This window comes from Coturnix japonica, chromosome 4 (genome assembly GCF_054131305.1).
Source record: "Coturnix japonica strain WE chromosome 4, WE-NBRP24, whole genome shotgun sequence".
NCBI lineage: Eukaryota > Metazoa > Chordata > Aves > Galliformes > Phasianidae > Coturnix > Coturnix japonica.
Genome location: NC_140666.1, coordinates 52628951 through 52643428, shown reverse-complemented (window position 1 = coordinate 52643428; position 14478 = coordinate 52628951). Strand labels below are relative to the sequence as shown.

General features: G+C 41.2%; 1 protein-coding gene across 5 annotated transcripts in view; it reads left to right on the top strand.

Annotated features, from left to right (window-relative positions):
- TNKS (tankyrase) overlaps window positions 1-14478 on the top strand; it is a 101324-nt gene that overhangs the window by 81595 nt on the left and 5251 nt on the right. For 4 of the 5 annotated variants that reach the window (XM_085546804.1, XM_015861652.3, XM_085546808.1 and 1 more), the window contains 8 exons: window positions 131-319; window positions 1425-1662; window positions 2332-2414; window positions 9884-10004; window positions 10611-10708; window positions 12057-12131; window positions 12818-12923; window positions 13773-13959. In XM_085546804.1, the coding sequence (XP_085402930.1) occupies window positions 131-319; window positions 1425-1662; window positions 2332-2414; window positions 9884-10004; window positions 10611-10708; window positions 12057-12131; window positions 12818-12923; window positions 13773-13959 (1097 nt within the window). Of the gene's footprint in view, window positions 1-130; window positions 320-1424; window positions 1663-2331; window positions 2415-3025; window positions 3223-9883; window positions 10005-10610; window positions 10709-12056; window positions 12132-12817; window positions 12924-13772; window positions 13960-14478 lie in introns of those variants that run through there. The other variant, XM_085546806.1, reaches the window with a different exon arrangement.

Below are 14478 nucleotides of genomic sequence, written 5' to 3'. Positions count from 1 at the left end.
AGGGCAGGTAAGTGGGTGAAAAAAAGAAAAGAGAAATGATGAAGTTCTCTATGCACCATAATCCTCACCACAAAATAGGAAGTATGTTTTATTATCAGTTCTTGTTGATTAAAATGTTTTTGTTTTCTAGCACGTGGATATTGCAGCGTTGCTGATCAAATACAATACGTGTGTAAATGCAACAGATAAGTGGGCATTCACACCATTGCATGAAGCAGCACAAAAAGGAAGGACGCAGCTCTGTGCTCTGCTGTTAGCTCATGGAGCAGATCCAACCATGAAGAATCAAGAGGGTCAGACACCACTAGACCTGGCAACAGTAAGTTCTTGCTGGATTGCCAGCCACAGAGTGCTCTGGAAGGTTTGCTCTGCATGTAAATGACTTTCTGTGCTTTCACAGCCTCAGCAGGCTTCAGCTTTCTCTGTGTCAGAGTAGAGGGAAATGAATGTCTCCAGGGTGCATTTGCAATTTCTTTTACCCATGGATATCCTCTGGCTGAGATTTTAACATGGTTTATGATATAAGGATCTCCTCTGCTAAGGGATTCGCTCCTGGATTCAATCTTCTCATTGCCAGAAGCTAATCTATCTGAAAATGTAGTCAAGTCTGTGTGTACTGTCAGTAATGATTTCATTGAACCTGGAAAGAAAGTGAGATGAGGCTTTATTGGAATGGAATCACTTAGTAGGTGATTATGGTTGGTGCCTGTGTATTACCTCAGTTCTTTTTAGACCAGCTCCAAAACAACATCCGAAGATTTGTGAGTTGCTGTCAAATTTCTTTTAAAAATGGCACTGTACACTTTTGTGTTAGTGGTGATGGTAGCAGCTGGTTAAAGAACCTAAGAAGGTTGTGTGAACATGCATGTCTCAGCTTAACCATTCTTACTAGAACCGATAACTGCAACCAGATTGGATGTCATATCCATTTCTGGTGCGAAAATCACAAAAGGACATGCCAAGAGGAAATTCTTGAAGACAAGGGTTCTTTTCAGTTTAGTCTATAAAGGCATTTTGCAGTCCACTTGTTAGCTAAGTTCATAGTCCTCCTGAGGTTCCTGTTGGTTTTTTGCTTTAAACACTAAGAGATTATTGTGAAAAAGGGAAGGGTGATACTTCAATCCAGTGCAAAATGCTTGACCAGAAGTTGACTGACACAAATTGAGATGGTGTTGTGCCTAAGTTGCCAAGGATAATGTTTTTGTATTGATATTCTTGCCTTAAACACCCATGAAGTCTTTGTGCAATACGTTGGAATGTTCTTGCAACCATAAATTCCAATGCTACAGAAACGGGTGATTTTCCTTTTAACTGGGAGAACGGGGTGGTTAATTAAAAAAAGGATTCTAAGAAAAAACTCTTCACAGAGATCAGTGACTTGTGATATAACTGAGTATCAAGATGAATGTTTTTGTGTTTTTCAGGCTGACGATATCAGAGCTTTGCTGATAGATGCGATGCCTCCAGAAGCTTTACCTACGTGCTTTAAGCCTCAAGCAACTGTTGTTAGTGCCTCCCTGATCTCGCCAGCATCTACGCCATCCTGCCTTTCTGCTGCCAGCAGTATAGATAACCTCACCGGGCCACTGGCAGAGCTAGCGGTTGGAGGGGCATCAAATACTGGTGATGGAGCAGCGGGAACTGAAAGGAAGGAGGGAGAAGGTGCATTTACTGATGGAGAAGTTTGCATTGCCAGAAGCACAGTAGTTTAGATTCACAGCAGCTCTTACTTTATCTGAAAAGCATTTCTGACCAGGCAGAAATTACTGCACAGTCTGAACTGTTGTCCACATTGTGAAGTGTCTGATGTTTGCTCTGTTCTCGTGTGCTCTGCAGGAATGTTGTTGCCTGTTCATTTGTTTGCTTTTCAGCTAGTTCTGATTACAAAAGCATATCTGATTAGATGTCCAGATGTTTGTTGATTTTATCCAGAAGATCCAATGAGAATTAATTTGATAGAGTTATGATTGCAACGGCTGGAGGATTTCAATAAGACTTTGGATCTTTCGATTCATATCTAGAGTATGTGCTGTGTATCAGCATCTGGACGATTACCTACCAAAAATACACCCAGCCTTCATTTCCTTCTCCTTGCAATATTAGCCTCTGCCACAGGCTGATTGTGCTTTTCATTATTTGATACTGGGGAGGGGAACAGTGATGATATTCACACTGAGGTTTCATGCAATGGAAGTGGATTGTTTTTTATAAGGCAGATTAGTGGTACAAAGAAGAGTGACTGGGATCTTAAGAGAAGTGGTATTTGTTGGTGTATTTACTTATTTGAATTGAGTGCCTATGATTAAATTATTTTTTTTTCTCTTATTACAGTTTCTGGTCTTGACATGAACATTACCCAGTTCCTGAAAAGCCTTGGTCTTGAACACCTTCGGGACATCTTTGAGACAGAACAGGTAAGTGTCAAGTGTTTTCTGTGTACTTTGAAGGTAGACTTCAATTCCCGGATTTTAAAAGAGAGCAAAAAGATGATTTCACATCTACAGAAAAAAAATTAAACATATCCAAGAAAAGTGCAGTTATGAATGATTTGGCAAATGCTGTTCAGTGAAGTAGAAACAAAAATATCTGCCTGTTTGAGTTAGATATTGGTGGTTTTCACTTTCTTAAGAAACAGTGCTTGCTAATTTGGCTTGTATTCTGAGAACTGCACGTGAACTTTGAATTAACTTTTGAACATAAGTGACTATTGTAAAATTTAGGAAATGCAGGAACATCACCTGCACTTCTCCTGTAGCAGTCTTGATGTTTGAATAAACTTTTCACCATCTGTGCTGCTATGTGTAACACTTAAGTTAGACGTAGGAATTCCTACAGTTTGACCACTAAGCTGAACTAGAAATGTAGTTGAGTAGTTAAAAAGATTGTGTGAATAAGATGGACACTGGTGGATGTAAAAAGTACAGGGAGGGTGGATTTGATGATAGTTTTTTTCTCATACTTTTGCTGCTAGTCTTTTGTGATGGATCAGGAAGTAAATATTTTAAATGTAATTTGTTACTTACAGAAAAGCCTCCAAATTCTTCCACGAAACGTTACAGAGGTATCTTCCTCCCCAAAGTTACCATGCTATATAATATTTTTTCCCTTCTTACACATAAGCATAGGCTCATTGCTTTAACTTGGAACTGCTTCTAGTAAGAAGCAAACCAACCCCAAATGAATTTGTATTCTACTCAGTTTTTGTTCTTATTATTTTTCCTCACCTTCCTCTTGCTGCGCTGCTTTTGTCCAGTTTTTACTTCCTCAACTTCTAACCTGTATTTAAGATCTTTCCCTGCTACTAAGATTAAACAATTTAAATCAGATTTATCATTTCCAAAACTGCTAAACTGCTCTTGTAGGTTTGTCTTTATAGTAAAAATAAGTTCATCATCCCACTGCTTTCATGTTCTTTTTTTTCTACTTGGCTCTAATCTCATATTGATATTGGGTCTGTGCTGGTGCTGTCTTTTATCTGTGTTTCCTGTTATCCTGTGAATCCCTTCAGTGGCTTTTCCACAGCAATCTCATTAGGGCTGTTTCTGCTCAATTGCACAATTGTTCAGGGTATCTGTAATTCCTTGCTTGAATTGCTTTCCTTTGGATTTGTGGTACTCAATTTGTAGTTGACAGTGTTGATATCTGCAAGTCCAGTTGTGCTAACAGTCTACCTGGCTTTTAAGCAAGTTGTGTGGGTTCCTATTATTTGCTGAGCTTCCAGTTCCAATTTAATGTAAAATTGGAAGTAGGCTTTATGCAGTTACTTCCATCACATTAAATCTTTGTACTTCACATAAACACCTCAGCACAGAATTGCTTCACAGCAATGAAAAATACGTATTTCATTTAGCACCTATATTTTCCTCTTGCTTTGACTTTGAAAATAGTTTGTCCGTTTATTATCTTTCTATTTCTACCAATAATCTGTGTGACCTTGATGTCTAAAATCATGTCAGGTGATGGTGGATGTATTTGTATATTACAATAACATAACTAGTTATGCCTGTCCTTACAATGCTAATTATTTCCCAAAGTTTGAGCGTGGGAAATAGTTGGGATAGTTGAGCTTGACTTAACCTGGCCATCCCATTGGCTTCGTCTCTGTGCAAGCACACATGTGGATATGCACACACCATTATATACCAGTGTGAAACACCTTTTTGGTTGCACAATGAAAATTCTGAATAACACTAGAAGGTGAGACCCTGAATGCTTCAAAAATATTCCCCATGTGTTGGAAGTAACCGCGGGAGACAAGTCTCATGCTATCATGGTCAACAAGCCTCGTTTATTAGGTGTTACAGCATCTCATTTATACAATCAGTAATAAGTTCATGCATATTGCAAAAGTAAAGCTCAGGATTGGTGAATTAGACATTACTTCATCTGACCTTTGTGGTTAGTCTTATAGATACTTTTTCTTTGCAGCTTTGTCTACACCTTGCTACACAACTTGCTTTTCCCTCAGGCCGTCCTTGCTCCTAGATACATATTTCATCTTTAGCTACATACCCTGTCTTTTCACATACTGATTTCTCCACAGCTGCTTAGCCCGTGACCGTCCCTAGGATAAACCGTCTTTGTCTTTAATCACATTCATTCTTTTACAATTTAACTAGTGGAATCTCTTCATGTCCTTTCTCATGAAGCCATTCTGCATAAACACTCTCCACATTTCCCCCGTTTTCTTTTAAAATGAAAAGGCTCAGTTCAACGACCGATTAATCATATTTAACAAGCAGTTCAGTTCGTTTGTTCAATCAGTTCTCAAGTAGTTTTATCCTGCTCCATAGCTGCTGCTCTGTGAACTTCTCATCTCGATCCATGGCTGCTGCTCCGTAGAATTCTTCTTGTATTACAACAATTCCAAGATACTGCCTATAGAATAACAACACTACTTATATTAATAACGTAACTATTATAACTCAATCAAGACCTCGATTGACAATACTCTAAAAGTGAAAAAAGAGACAAGTCAAATACAACACAACAACATTACTGTTAAACCTACTAAAAAGAACAAACATGTTTGTACTGCAACCTAAGTTTCTTCAACCTAAAAATAAATCCGTGAGGGTCCCATTGTGTTAATCTGTAACTGATCAGGAAAAGTCTTCAATTTTCATATACTCTGATATATTGATTTTAATGACCACTAAAATTTGTGCAATAAATGCTTTTAGGATGCTCATAACCATGCTCTACCAACTGAGTTATCCGGGCTAATAATTGATTAATGATTGTGCAATTTTATGAAGTAGCATGTCAAATAGAACCAATTTTAGAGGACAAATGTACTAGAGTATCACTAGGGGCATTAATACTTATTGATCCTTGAGAAACAGCAAGCCATGTTGGTGGTGGATGCGACAGGTAGTGCCAGCAGGGCGTCCCCTGCTTCAAGGTGCACGTTTCCTCTCTCACCCATCACAGATTCTCTCCTGCATTCAGAGTCTGAAGGATTTCTTCCAGTTGTACACCATATCCGCATGGCCAGTGCGTGATACAGAGCCCAAGTGGAACACCTGCTTAAAAAACAAAATAAACTATCAAATTTAGTTCTATTAGCGTGCACTTTTGTCTAAAATGATGCATGGTTATATTTTCAGATCCCAATTAATTGGATGTAAAATAGGTATCCGTTATATGATACAGGGTCATCTCTTTGTCTGGGTTTCCTTTCCAGGTTTTGTCTTTGCAAATTAAGAAAAGCTAATTAATAGGCTAATAATATCATAACCAAACAGTACTAAAACATTAAAAGATCTATTCCTGTAGATTCTAGCATTGATTACATCAAATCCTGTTTAATACACATCTGATCTATTACTAAAATAGAAGAAGCACACAACATCCTAGCTAATGCTTTAAACTCCAAATCTTGAGACTGCATTGGTAAAACAGAAAATCACACACTACGTCAAACTATTACTAATATTATCTATAACACAGCAAGTTACAAAGCAATACCACTAAGTAAGAAACACACAATTACAATTACTATAAAGGCTGGATGCTATTTTCTGCCTTCAGATGAGACCGAAGATATCATGCTGGAACCCACATAGGGCCAGTCCCTGTGGAAATATGAGCATATTCACGACCCCAAGTTGTCAGTGGTAGAGGACAGTCCCAAAGTCCTGTGGCCATATTCCAAACATTAACCATAGGCTGTTCCTTTAGCACCGGGGAAGCCTCAAAATGACGATCCACATAAGCTGTATCTCTATGAACATGATTCAAAAAATTCAGCACAAACAAAACAAGCAAAACCTTACATAATATTTCTTGTAGTGTGCCTCCCATATTCCCCCTTTTTTGTTTATTAATAAGAATGGATTTCAATGTTTGATAAATGTGATCAGTGATAGCTTGTCCAGTGGGAGAATGAGCAATGGCTGTAGTATGTTTAACACATCCTTCTTGGAGGAAAGTTTGAGTGGCCTTAGAGTTATACGCAGGCCCATTATCTGTTTTTGTAGTATGTGGGATTCCCATAGCGGCATAAGCAGATAACCAGTGTTTACGGGTGTCATGACTGTGTTCACCTGTATGTGCTGTGGCAAATATGTAAGAAGAATGAATATCTATTGTTACATGTGCATATTTTAGACGGCCAAATTCAGGAATGTGAGTGACATCTGTCTGACACAGTTGAAGAGGCGCTGTGCCACATGGATTTGTCCGAGTCTGAGGCAAAGAGGTATCAGTCAAATTATGTAGCTGATATTCAGTCACAAACACGGTGTATTGCATAGGAGAGAGGATCATTCTTAACACAGTTTTCCAATCGTGAGGGGTCATAGCGTAAGTGTCACTGTTTGTAACCAAAAAATTGTATGTAAAGGCTGACCGAACTCTGTATGTTCTTACTGACTCCCTTAGCTCCTTCACTACCTCATAAGGCAGGGATTCCCAACAGGGGACCTGATTAGGAAAGGTCTGCATCGTGTCAGCATCACCCCTTAATATTGTTTCTTCTCTGCATTGCTCTAAGACATCACAGTACGCTGTAGGGAAATTTGTCATTCCTGCTTCCTTCAAAGTATCATCAGGAGGAAATGCGTCCGATTCTCTTTCTGGATCTACTGGACCTGGGTCATAACGATCCCCTGGTTTCAGTCCATCCGTGTCTTTAACCACGTTACACACGGGCTGCAGAGACACAGCCGCGCAGGACGAGGGAGGGGCGGCATGGAGAGGTGCAGAGAACGACGTGGGCGAAGCAGAGGGCGGGGGTGCTGTAGAGACCGACAACGCGACGAGCGACGTGTGCGGGGGGGCAGGCGGCCGCTGGCTGGGAACGGCAGCTTGTATCGGAGCGCGGCCGCTGTTCTTTCGTGCGCTGCTTCTCACGTTTCCCGACTTCCTATAGCATACAGCAGCGTTGTGGGTGTTGGATTGACACTTGCTGCGCCAAATCCCAGTGGCTTGGCACTCGTGACGGATGTGGCCAGTTTTTTCACAACGGAAACATTTCATGAGGGAGCTGTTCTGCGAGCGTGGGCTTGTAGCGACTGCAGCTTGGAGGGGTGCAAGGGCTGCTAACACTTGATTCTGAGAAGCCTCAGCCTGTGCCTTTAATCCTGCCCCTAGCTCTTTAATAGCCTCAACTATGAAAGCCTGAGCCCCCGTGGGCACGCTCGATAGTCTGTCTAACGCCTCCTCTATTGTCCAGTTACTCCTCAAAGTACTTAGAATGCCACGAGCTGTAGCATTCTGAAGTGCACAATGTTTTAGCATTATTTCCCTCATGTACTCTGGTACTCCAGCCTTCTCTATGGCTCCAGCTACCTTATCTAGAAACGCTCCAAAATCCTCATTTCTTCCCTGCCGGATTCCCATATAAGACGACAACCCACCTGGTGCCTTGATCTTATCCACAGCCTGCCTGGCCAGATACATTGACTCTCTACATTTAACTGGTCCTAATAAAGCCTGGGCCTCCGTCCGGATGAAAGGACCCACCCCTAAAGGTTCTTCAACGGTGACATTATACAAGGGATCTCCAGGCTGCCTAACTATCGCAACTCTCTGTTGGCACATCTCTTCCCAATAAGCATTAAATAGCAGTTGTTGGTGCTGCGAAAAAATCAACCTAGCTATAGCCCGACAATCAGATGGCAACAAAACCTGAGTACTCCAGATATAATCCAGTATCTGTCTCACTGGCTCACTTTTTACTCCAAACTGACTGACCATAGACCGCAATTGTGACAACAACTTCCAATCTAAAGCACTGATAGCAGCCTGTGTCCCACCTGCAGGATCGGGCGAATACCCCACCGGCAGCACCATCTGTCGCACCGCTTCCAACGCCTCACCGTCTCCTGCCTCTAAACAAGCCCGCGCCAGCGCAGCCCAAGCCCCCCCCCGCTCCCGCGCGATGGCCTCCGCCAGGTCACTCTGTGCCCCAGGGAGCGGCTCATTGCAAAGGGGGGTCGAGGGGGCCGGCTGTAGCGCCATGGTCGATTCAGGCGGCTCGTCTGATACAGACGTGCAGGGAGACGGAGACGGGGCACTCGGCTCCACAACCACTGACAACGCAGGCTCGGCGGCCGGCGGCAACTTTACGGTGGACGCAGCAGGGGGCCCCGGGCAATCTGACCATTCATTATAATTCTTATTCCTCCCCTGCACAGCACTAGCTTGCTCTACCGCTTCCTTTTCTGCCTGATATTGCAACAAATCATTATAAACAACACGCCACCACTTCCCGCATTTTTTAGCCATTTTCTCCCCATCTATCATTCCCTGAAAAATTGCATCTCCAAATTTACGCCACTCAGCAAGATCATGCACTAAATGCGGATTCTGAAATAACCCTTTAGCATACCCATACACTAATAACTTAGGGAGTTCCTTTGCCAAGTCTATCCCCTTAAACTGTCTCCGCTTAAGAAAAGCGGAAAATAAATCATATGCTGCTTGCCTGTCCATTTTTACTCACGTCGGTACCGTTGCAGCCCTCCAGGCTTCGGCAGCACGTGTCGGTCGAGCCCACCTGTCGTGGTCGCTCGAGACGCGGAGCTCCAATTTTAGCTCTTTTCGTCGTCCGTCGGGCTGTGAAATCCGGACCCGAACCCAACGCAGTTCTTCACCCGTGGCGCCCTTTTTTCCTTATCACGTCGGGGTCACCATTTGTTGGAAGTAACCGCGGGAGACAAGTCTCATGCTATCATGGTCAACAAGCCTCGTTTATTAGGTGTTACAGCATCTCATTTATACAATCAGTAATAAGTTCATGCATATTGCAAAAGTAAAGCTCAGGATTGGTGAATTAGACATTACTTCATCTGACCTTTGTGGTTAGTCTTATAGATACTTTTTCTTTGCAGCTTTGTCTACACCTTGCTACACAACTTGCTTTTCCCTCAGGCCGTCCTTGCTCCTAGATACATATTTCATCTTTAGCTACATACCCTGTCTTTTCACATACTGATTTCTCCACAGCTGCTTAGCCCGTGACCGTCCCTAGGATAAACCGTCTTTGTCTTTAATCACATTCATTCTTTTACAATTTAACTAGTGGAATCTCTTCATGTCCTTTCTCATGAAGCCATTCTGCATAAACACTCTCCACACCCATGCTTTGACTTGTCCCAGCTTTTCCGTGCATCCTCCTTCTACAGAAATAAATATGATTGTAACAAGAATGAGCTCTTGTTAATTGCTGTGAAAGAAGTTCTAAGCAGCCCCAGCTGTAGCAGCTGGGCATGGTCCTGTGTGAGGGAGGGACGTGCCAGCAGGTGGCAGCAGTTAAGAATATGGTAAAACAAAATATGTGTTCACTTGGTTGTAGCATGAATACAATCCATTTTCTGAACTGATGTATCTCAGGCCATATTTGTTTGGTGATTGTTGTGGTTTTTCACCTTTCCAGATAACCCTAGATGTGTTGGCAGACATGGGACATGAGGAGCTTAAAGAAATAGGGATTAATGCCTATGGCCACCGGCACAAATTGATAAAAGGTGTGGAGAGACTTCTAGGAGGCCAGCAAGGTAAATATGATGTTTTTACTTGTTAGTCTTGAGTAACACAGAACACGATGTAAACGTAGGCATTGATACCAGCAATTGAAAGAGTGTGATTGTTTGGAAAACATGCTCGCTGATGGTTTGGTGGCTTGTGACAGGTAAGGAATATATTGTGTTGATACAGGACTGAGTGACTGCTCATCTTTCCAGAGAACGGATAACCCCAGGAACCTGTGGAAGCTGTTGCCCATTTACAGGGGTTCTGTTTGACCAGGGAGAGGGGAGCTCTTGGGTTGATTTGCCCTACATAGAGGCTAGCTGTATCCTGAAGCGTGAAGGCCTGATGGAGCTCTTTGCTGTCCCATGCCACTTGGGTCCTTCTCTTAAAGGACAAACCATAAAAAATAGTTGTCATACCTGTGTTTTTCTCCTCTCTCTGAAGACCCTGCTGCCAAAGAAAGTACTTCATCTTTTTAAGGTTATTTTTATACCTTGTGTTTATGTTGTGTTTCCTGCTGGTGTTATATAAGCAGAAAAATTGCAGTGTTTAATAAAAACAAGGCTGGCTTTATTTTCTCCAGTTGATTTTTTTTTTTTTTTTTAAACTTCTTTATTCCCTTCCCTTTGTAGGTACCAATCCTTATTTAACTTTCCACTGCGTGAGTCAGGGGACTATTCTGCTTGACCTTGCACCTGACGATAAGGAGTATCAGTCCGTTGAAGAAGAGGTATTGCAATTAGCTTGTTTGGTGGTGGTGCATTTCCCTCATCACCTAATCCTTAGAGCTAAATCTTGCAACACATGCTAAAGTGATAAAACATGCATTGGTGAATTGGAAAGATCTGATGTGGAGTTTAGGGCATTAATTAGTTTCAGTTTATACTGAAGATGATATATATATAATATATATTATATTTTATTTTATTTGCTGTTTCCTGCCAGTTTTTTTTCTTTAAACACATGATTTTGTTTCTCACTCCCTGCTGACCTAATTTTGTCTTGCTGGCATTGTGTTCTGGAGGTCATCTCATAGCTAGGGCTTACAGAGCTTATCAGAGAAAGGCACACCTGAGAAAGGCAAAAGCTGTGTGTGGAGACTGGGAGATCAAGGCTTTACAAGTCTGTAGGCATTCTCTTTGCTCAGGCTGTTTCTGCATGTGAACCAGCTTGTTTTCTCTTGTCTCAGTGGCTTAGTTAATCTGTAACCTAGATAAAGCAACTCTTGGATAAGCAGAGATGACTGTAATTTTACCTCCCACACACACATGCTCTTTTATTTGAGTCAACTACAAGCAGTTACCATTTTGAAAGGAAAAGCTTAAGAAGAAAGAGACTTTCTGAAGAGTTACAGTTTAAATGAAGACTTCATTGTTCATTCAGTTGCTTGTGTAGGGATGTTACTTTGTAGCACAGAGAGTCCTGGTACTCAGGATTGCTGCCAGTATCCTGGAATATTTTTTATTAGTAACTCTACAAACTGGAGTTTGTGCAGATTTTTTGTGCAGCCATGTCTGAAAGAAAGAGTCACTTGTTTACTAAATTGGGATGCTTATCTGAGTTGTTACTAAATATTGGTGCTGTGGTTATAAGGAAAATGGGTTAATTTGTTGAAATTCTTAGAAGCTTTTAATGCCATAAGAAAACTTAGTGTAAGCATTTTCATGTCACTAAGAAATACAGGCTGTAGTCATTATAAATGCATTTGTTATTACTTCAAAATGATCTTTTTCTTTGAGTTACTTTTTAATTTTTTTCTAATCTAAAGCGGGTCTTCCAATAGTCTAATTTTGATAGCGGGTGCCAATTCTCTTCCCTTTGTAGGTTTTTATTATAAGATTGAGGAACTGCAACATTCAGTTTCTCAGACAGCATTGTAGAGCTCAATAGCGTGTTGGGTGCCAGAATAAAAGTATGTATCTCCATTTAAAATTGAGGGTTTTTTGGCACCTTTTAGTTAATTTTCATCCCAGATTCTACTGCTGTCTGTGATGTATTAAGACAGATACTGCATGATTACTTTTCCTTGCTAACAAGTTTTATGTGCTGAGCATTCAGTTGTGTTCATTTATGTGTAGATGCAAAGTACAATCCGGGAGCATAGAGATGGTGGAAATGCTGGTGGGATCTTCAACAGGTACAATGTCATCAGGGTAAGTTTCAAAGCCTTGTAGTTCTTTGTAGTAAAATAAGTTGGTACTTATGCAAGCACACAAAATTGATTTTAATAGATCAACCTTTTAAACTTAGAGTTCTTTGTTGGTATGATAATCAATTACAGAGTTACAGCAAGCACAGAGTACTAAAATTAAACTGTGTGCTTGGCATATGGAGTGAGGAAGAAGTGTCCACTTGTGCTGTTAAAGGAGTCTAAAGAAGACATGGAGTGGTTTGGGTTGGGAAGGTCTTTAAAACCCATCCAGTTCCAACTCCTTGCCATGGGCAGAGTTGCCACCAACCACATAGTGAACATTAAACCTAAACCTTTAGAAAGCTAGGCCTGTTCAAGAGCAGCCAAAGCAGGGGAGGGAAGGAGTTTCAGACAGTCTTGATGGTTCTTGATGGTATTATCTACTCTGAGGGCTGAAGCCTGAAAGACTGCCTTAAACCTGAGAACTTAAGCTATAATTCACAATATATGTGAACATCTTGAAGCATATGCTGTAGACTTGGTGCAACGATATATTCAGAAGGGGCATGTTATTTGGTTTGAGGTTGTTTTTTTTTTTTACCATTTGTTTGTCTTGCTGTGCTTCTCTGTAGAATTTCTACAAACCTTTTTGAAACCATATTTCACTTATTTTGAGTTGCATACTTAATGCTTGTTGTTCCATTGCAGATTCAGAAGGTTGTGAATAAGAAGTTGCGGGAGAGATTCTGTCACAGGCAGAAGGAGGTCTCGGAAGAGAATCATAACCATCACAATGAGCGCATGTTATTTCATGGTAACAAAGTGATAACTATTTGTATGTACTGGTATTAAAAAAAATAAATAAGGAAACCAGAAGCAAATAGGAACCCACAGGCAGTGTTAGTGAGGTTGTTTTCACCATCCTGTACAGTAATTTTTTTTCTGTGCTAAAAATGCATGGGTGTGGGGGTGGTGAAGGTATTCTATGCAATCTGTAAAGCTCCACTAGATACAAAATATGTTTACAAAATGCTGTATCTCAGTCATTGCCATTAAAACTGATGCTAACTTTTGGGAGAGCTATACACTGCTGTGAGAAATACAAGTTATCCTCTGAAAGATGGGAGCAGCACATAGTAAAAAGCATTTTTCCATGGCACTTCATGCAATCATGAGGGAAAGGAATCAAAACTCACCATGAGTTTAAGCAAGATGTTCTCCAGAAGCATCCAGAAGTGCCTGCAAAGGACAACTATCTAATGCAAATTAATCCTTCCCTAGCACCTTCTCTAATCCTGTGAAGGAAATGGTTTTAGGGTTTGATTGCCCTGATAAATTTGCCCTTTGTTGGAGAGTACCAACTACTGAAGAAAGTGTGCACTGACAAAATAAATTGTGCTGAAATGTGAGGAGGGGGTGGGAAGGCCACTTATTGAGATCTGTAACTGAGTAAGATCTGAGTCACACGTGGGATCTTGGTATAGAATGATAAATCCCACACATCACTGCATCCTGCTGGGTATCGCCCCCTTCCAGCTGACTGAGCACACTCTGTGGTATTCAATGATCTATCTGAGGCAGAAAAACCTCCTCTTGACATAAAGCCCAGAATTAATACAGGTCTTAACAACTGCATGATAACACAACCTTTTGTCTTTTCTAGGGTCTCCTTTTATTAATGCTATCATTCACAAAGGATTTGATGAAAGACATGCATACATTGGAGGAATGTTTGGAGCTGGAATTTACTTTGCAGAGAACTCTTCGAAGAGCAACCAATATGTGTATGGGATAGGAGGAGGAACAGGCTGTCCCACACACAAAGACAGGTCCTGTTACATTTGCCACAGGTATGTCTCCACCAGAGATCCCTGTAGGTAACTCCAGCTGTCCTGGTTTTTATGACCTTGGCACAGGATGAATTGTGGGGAAAGAATAGCCACTTAAGTTTGGTCACGGTGGGGAAAATGCACTTTTCCATTTGTCGGGGCTGAACAGAAACGGACATAAATGTGAGTCCCACAGAAAGGTCAAAGTGAGTATAAATCAAAGTGAGTGGTGACTCAGGAAAGAGACTTAAAATGGCAAGTTTGAAAATGGAGAGTCAGGCAGAAAAGCAATTAAACTCCAGGTAATCTTAGAATGAAACTGCACTGCAAAGTGGTGATCAGCAATACAGTTTGATTCTACAGACCACATAATTTTGGAGGTAGTGAGCAAGACTTAATCACAGCTTTGTTTTGTACTGAAGTAGATCGGTGTGCTTTTCATGCTTTGACACTCACTCTGCTGGTTGGAACACACAGAGTGTTCATACGGCTTCATACATCAGCTTTATAGGAAATGAACAAGAGCCAGCCTCCATGCAA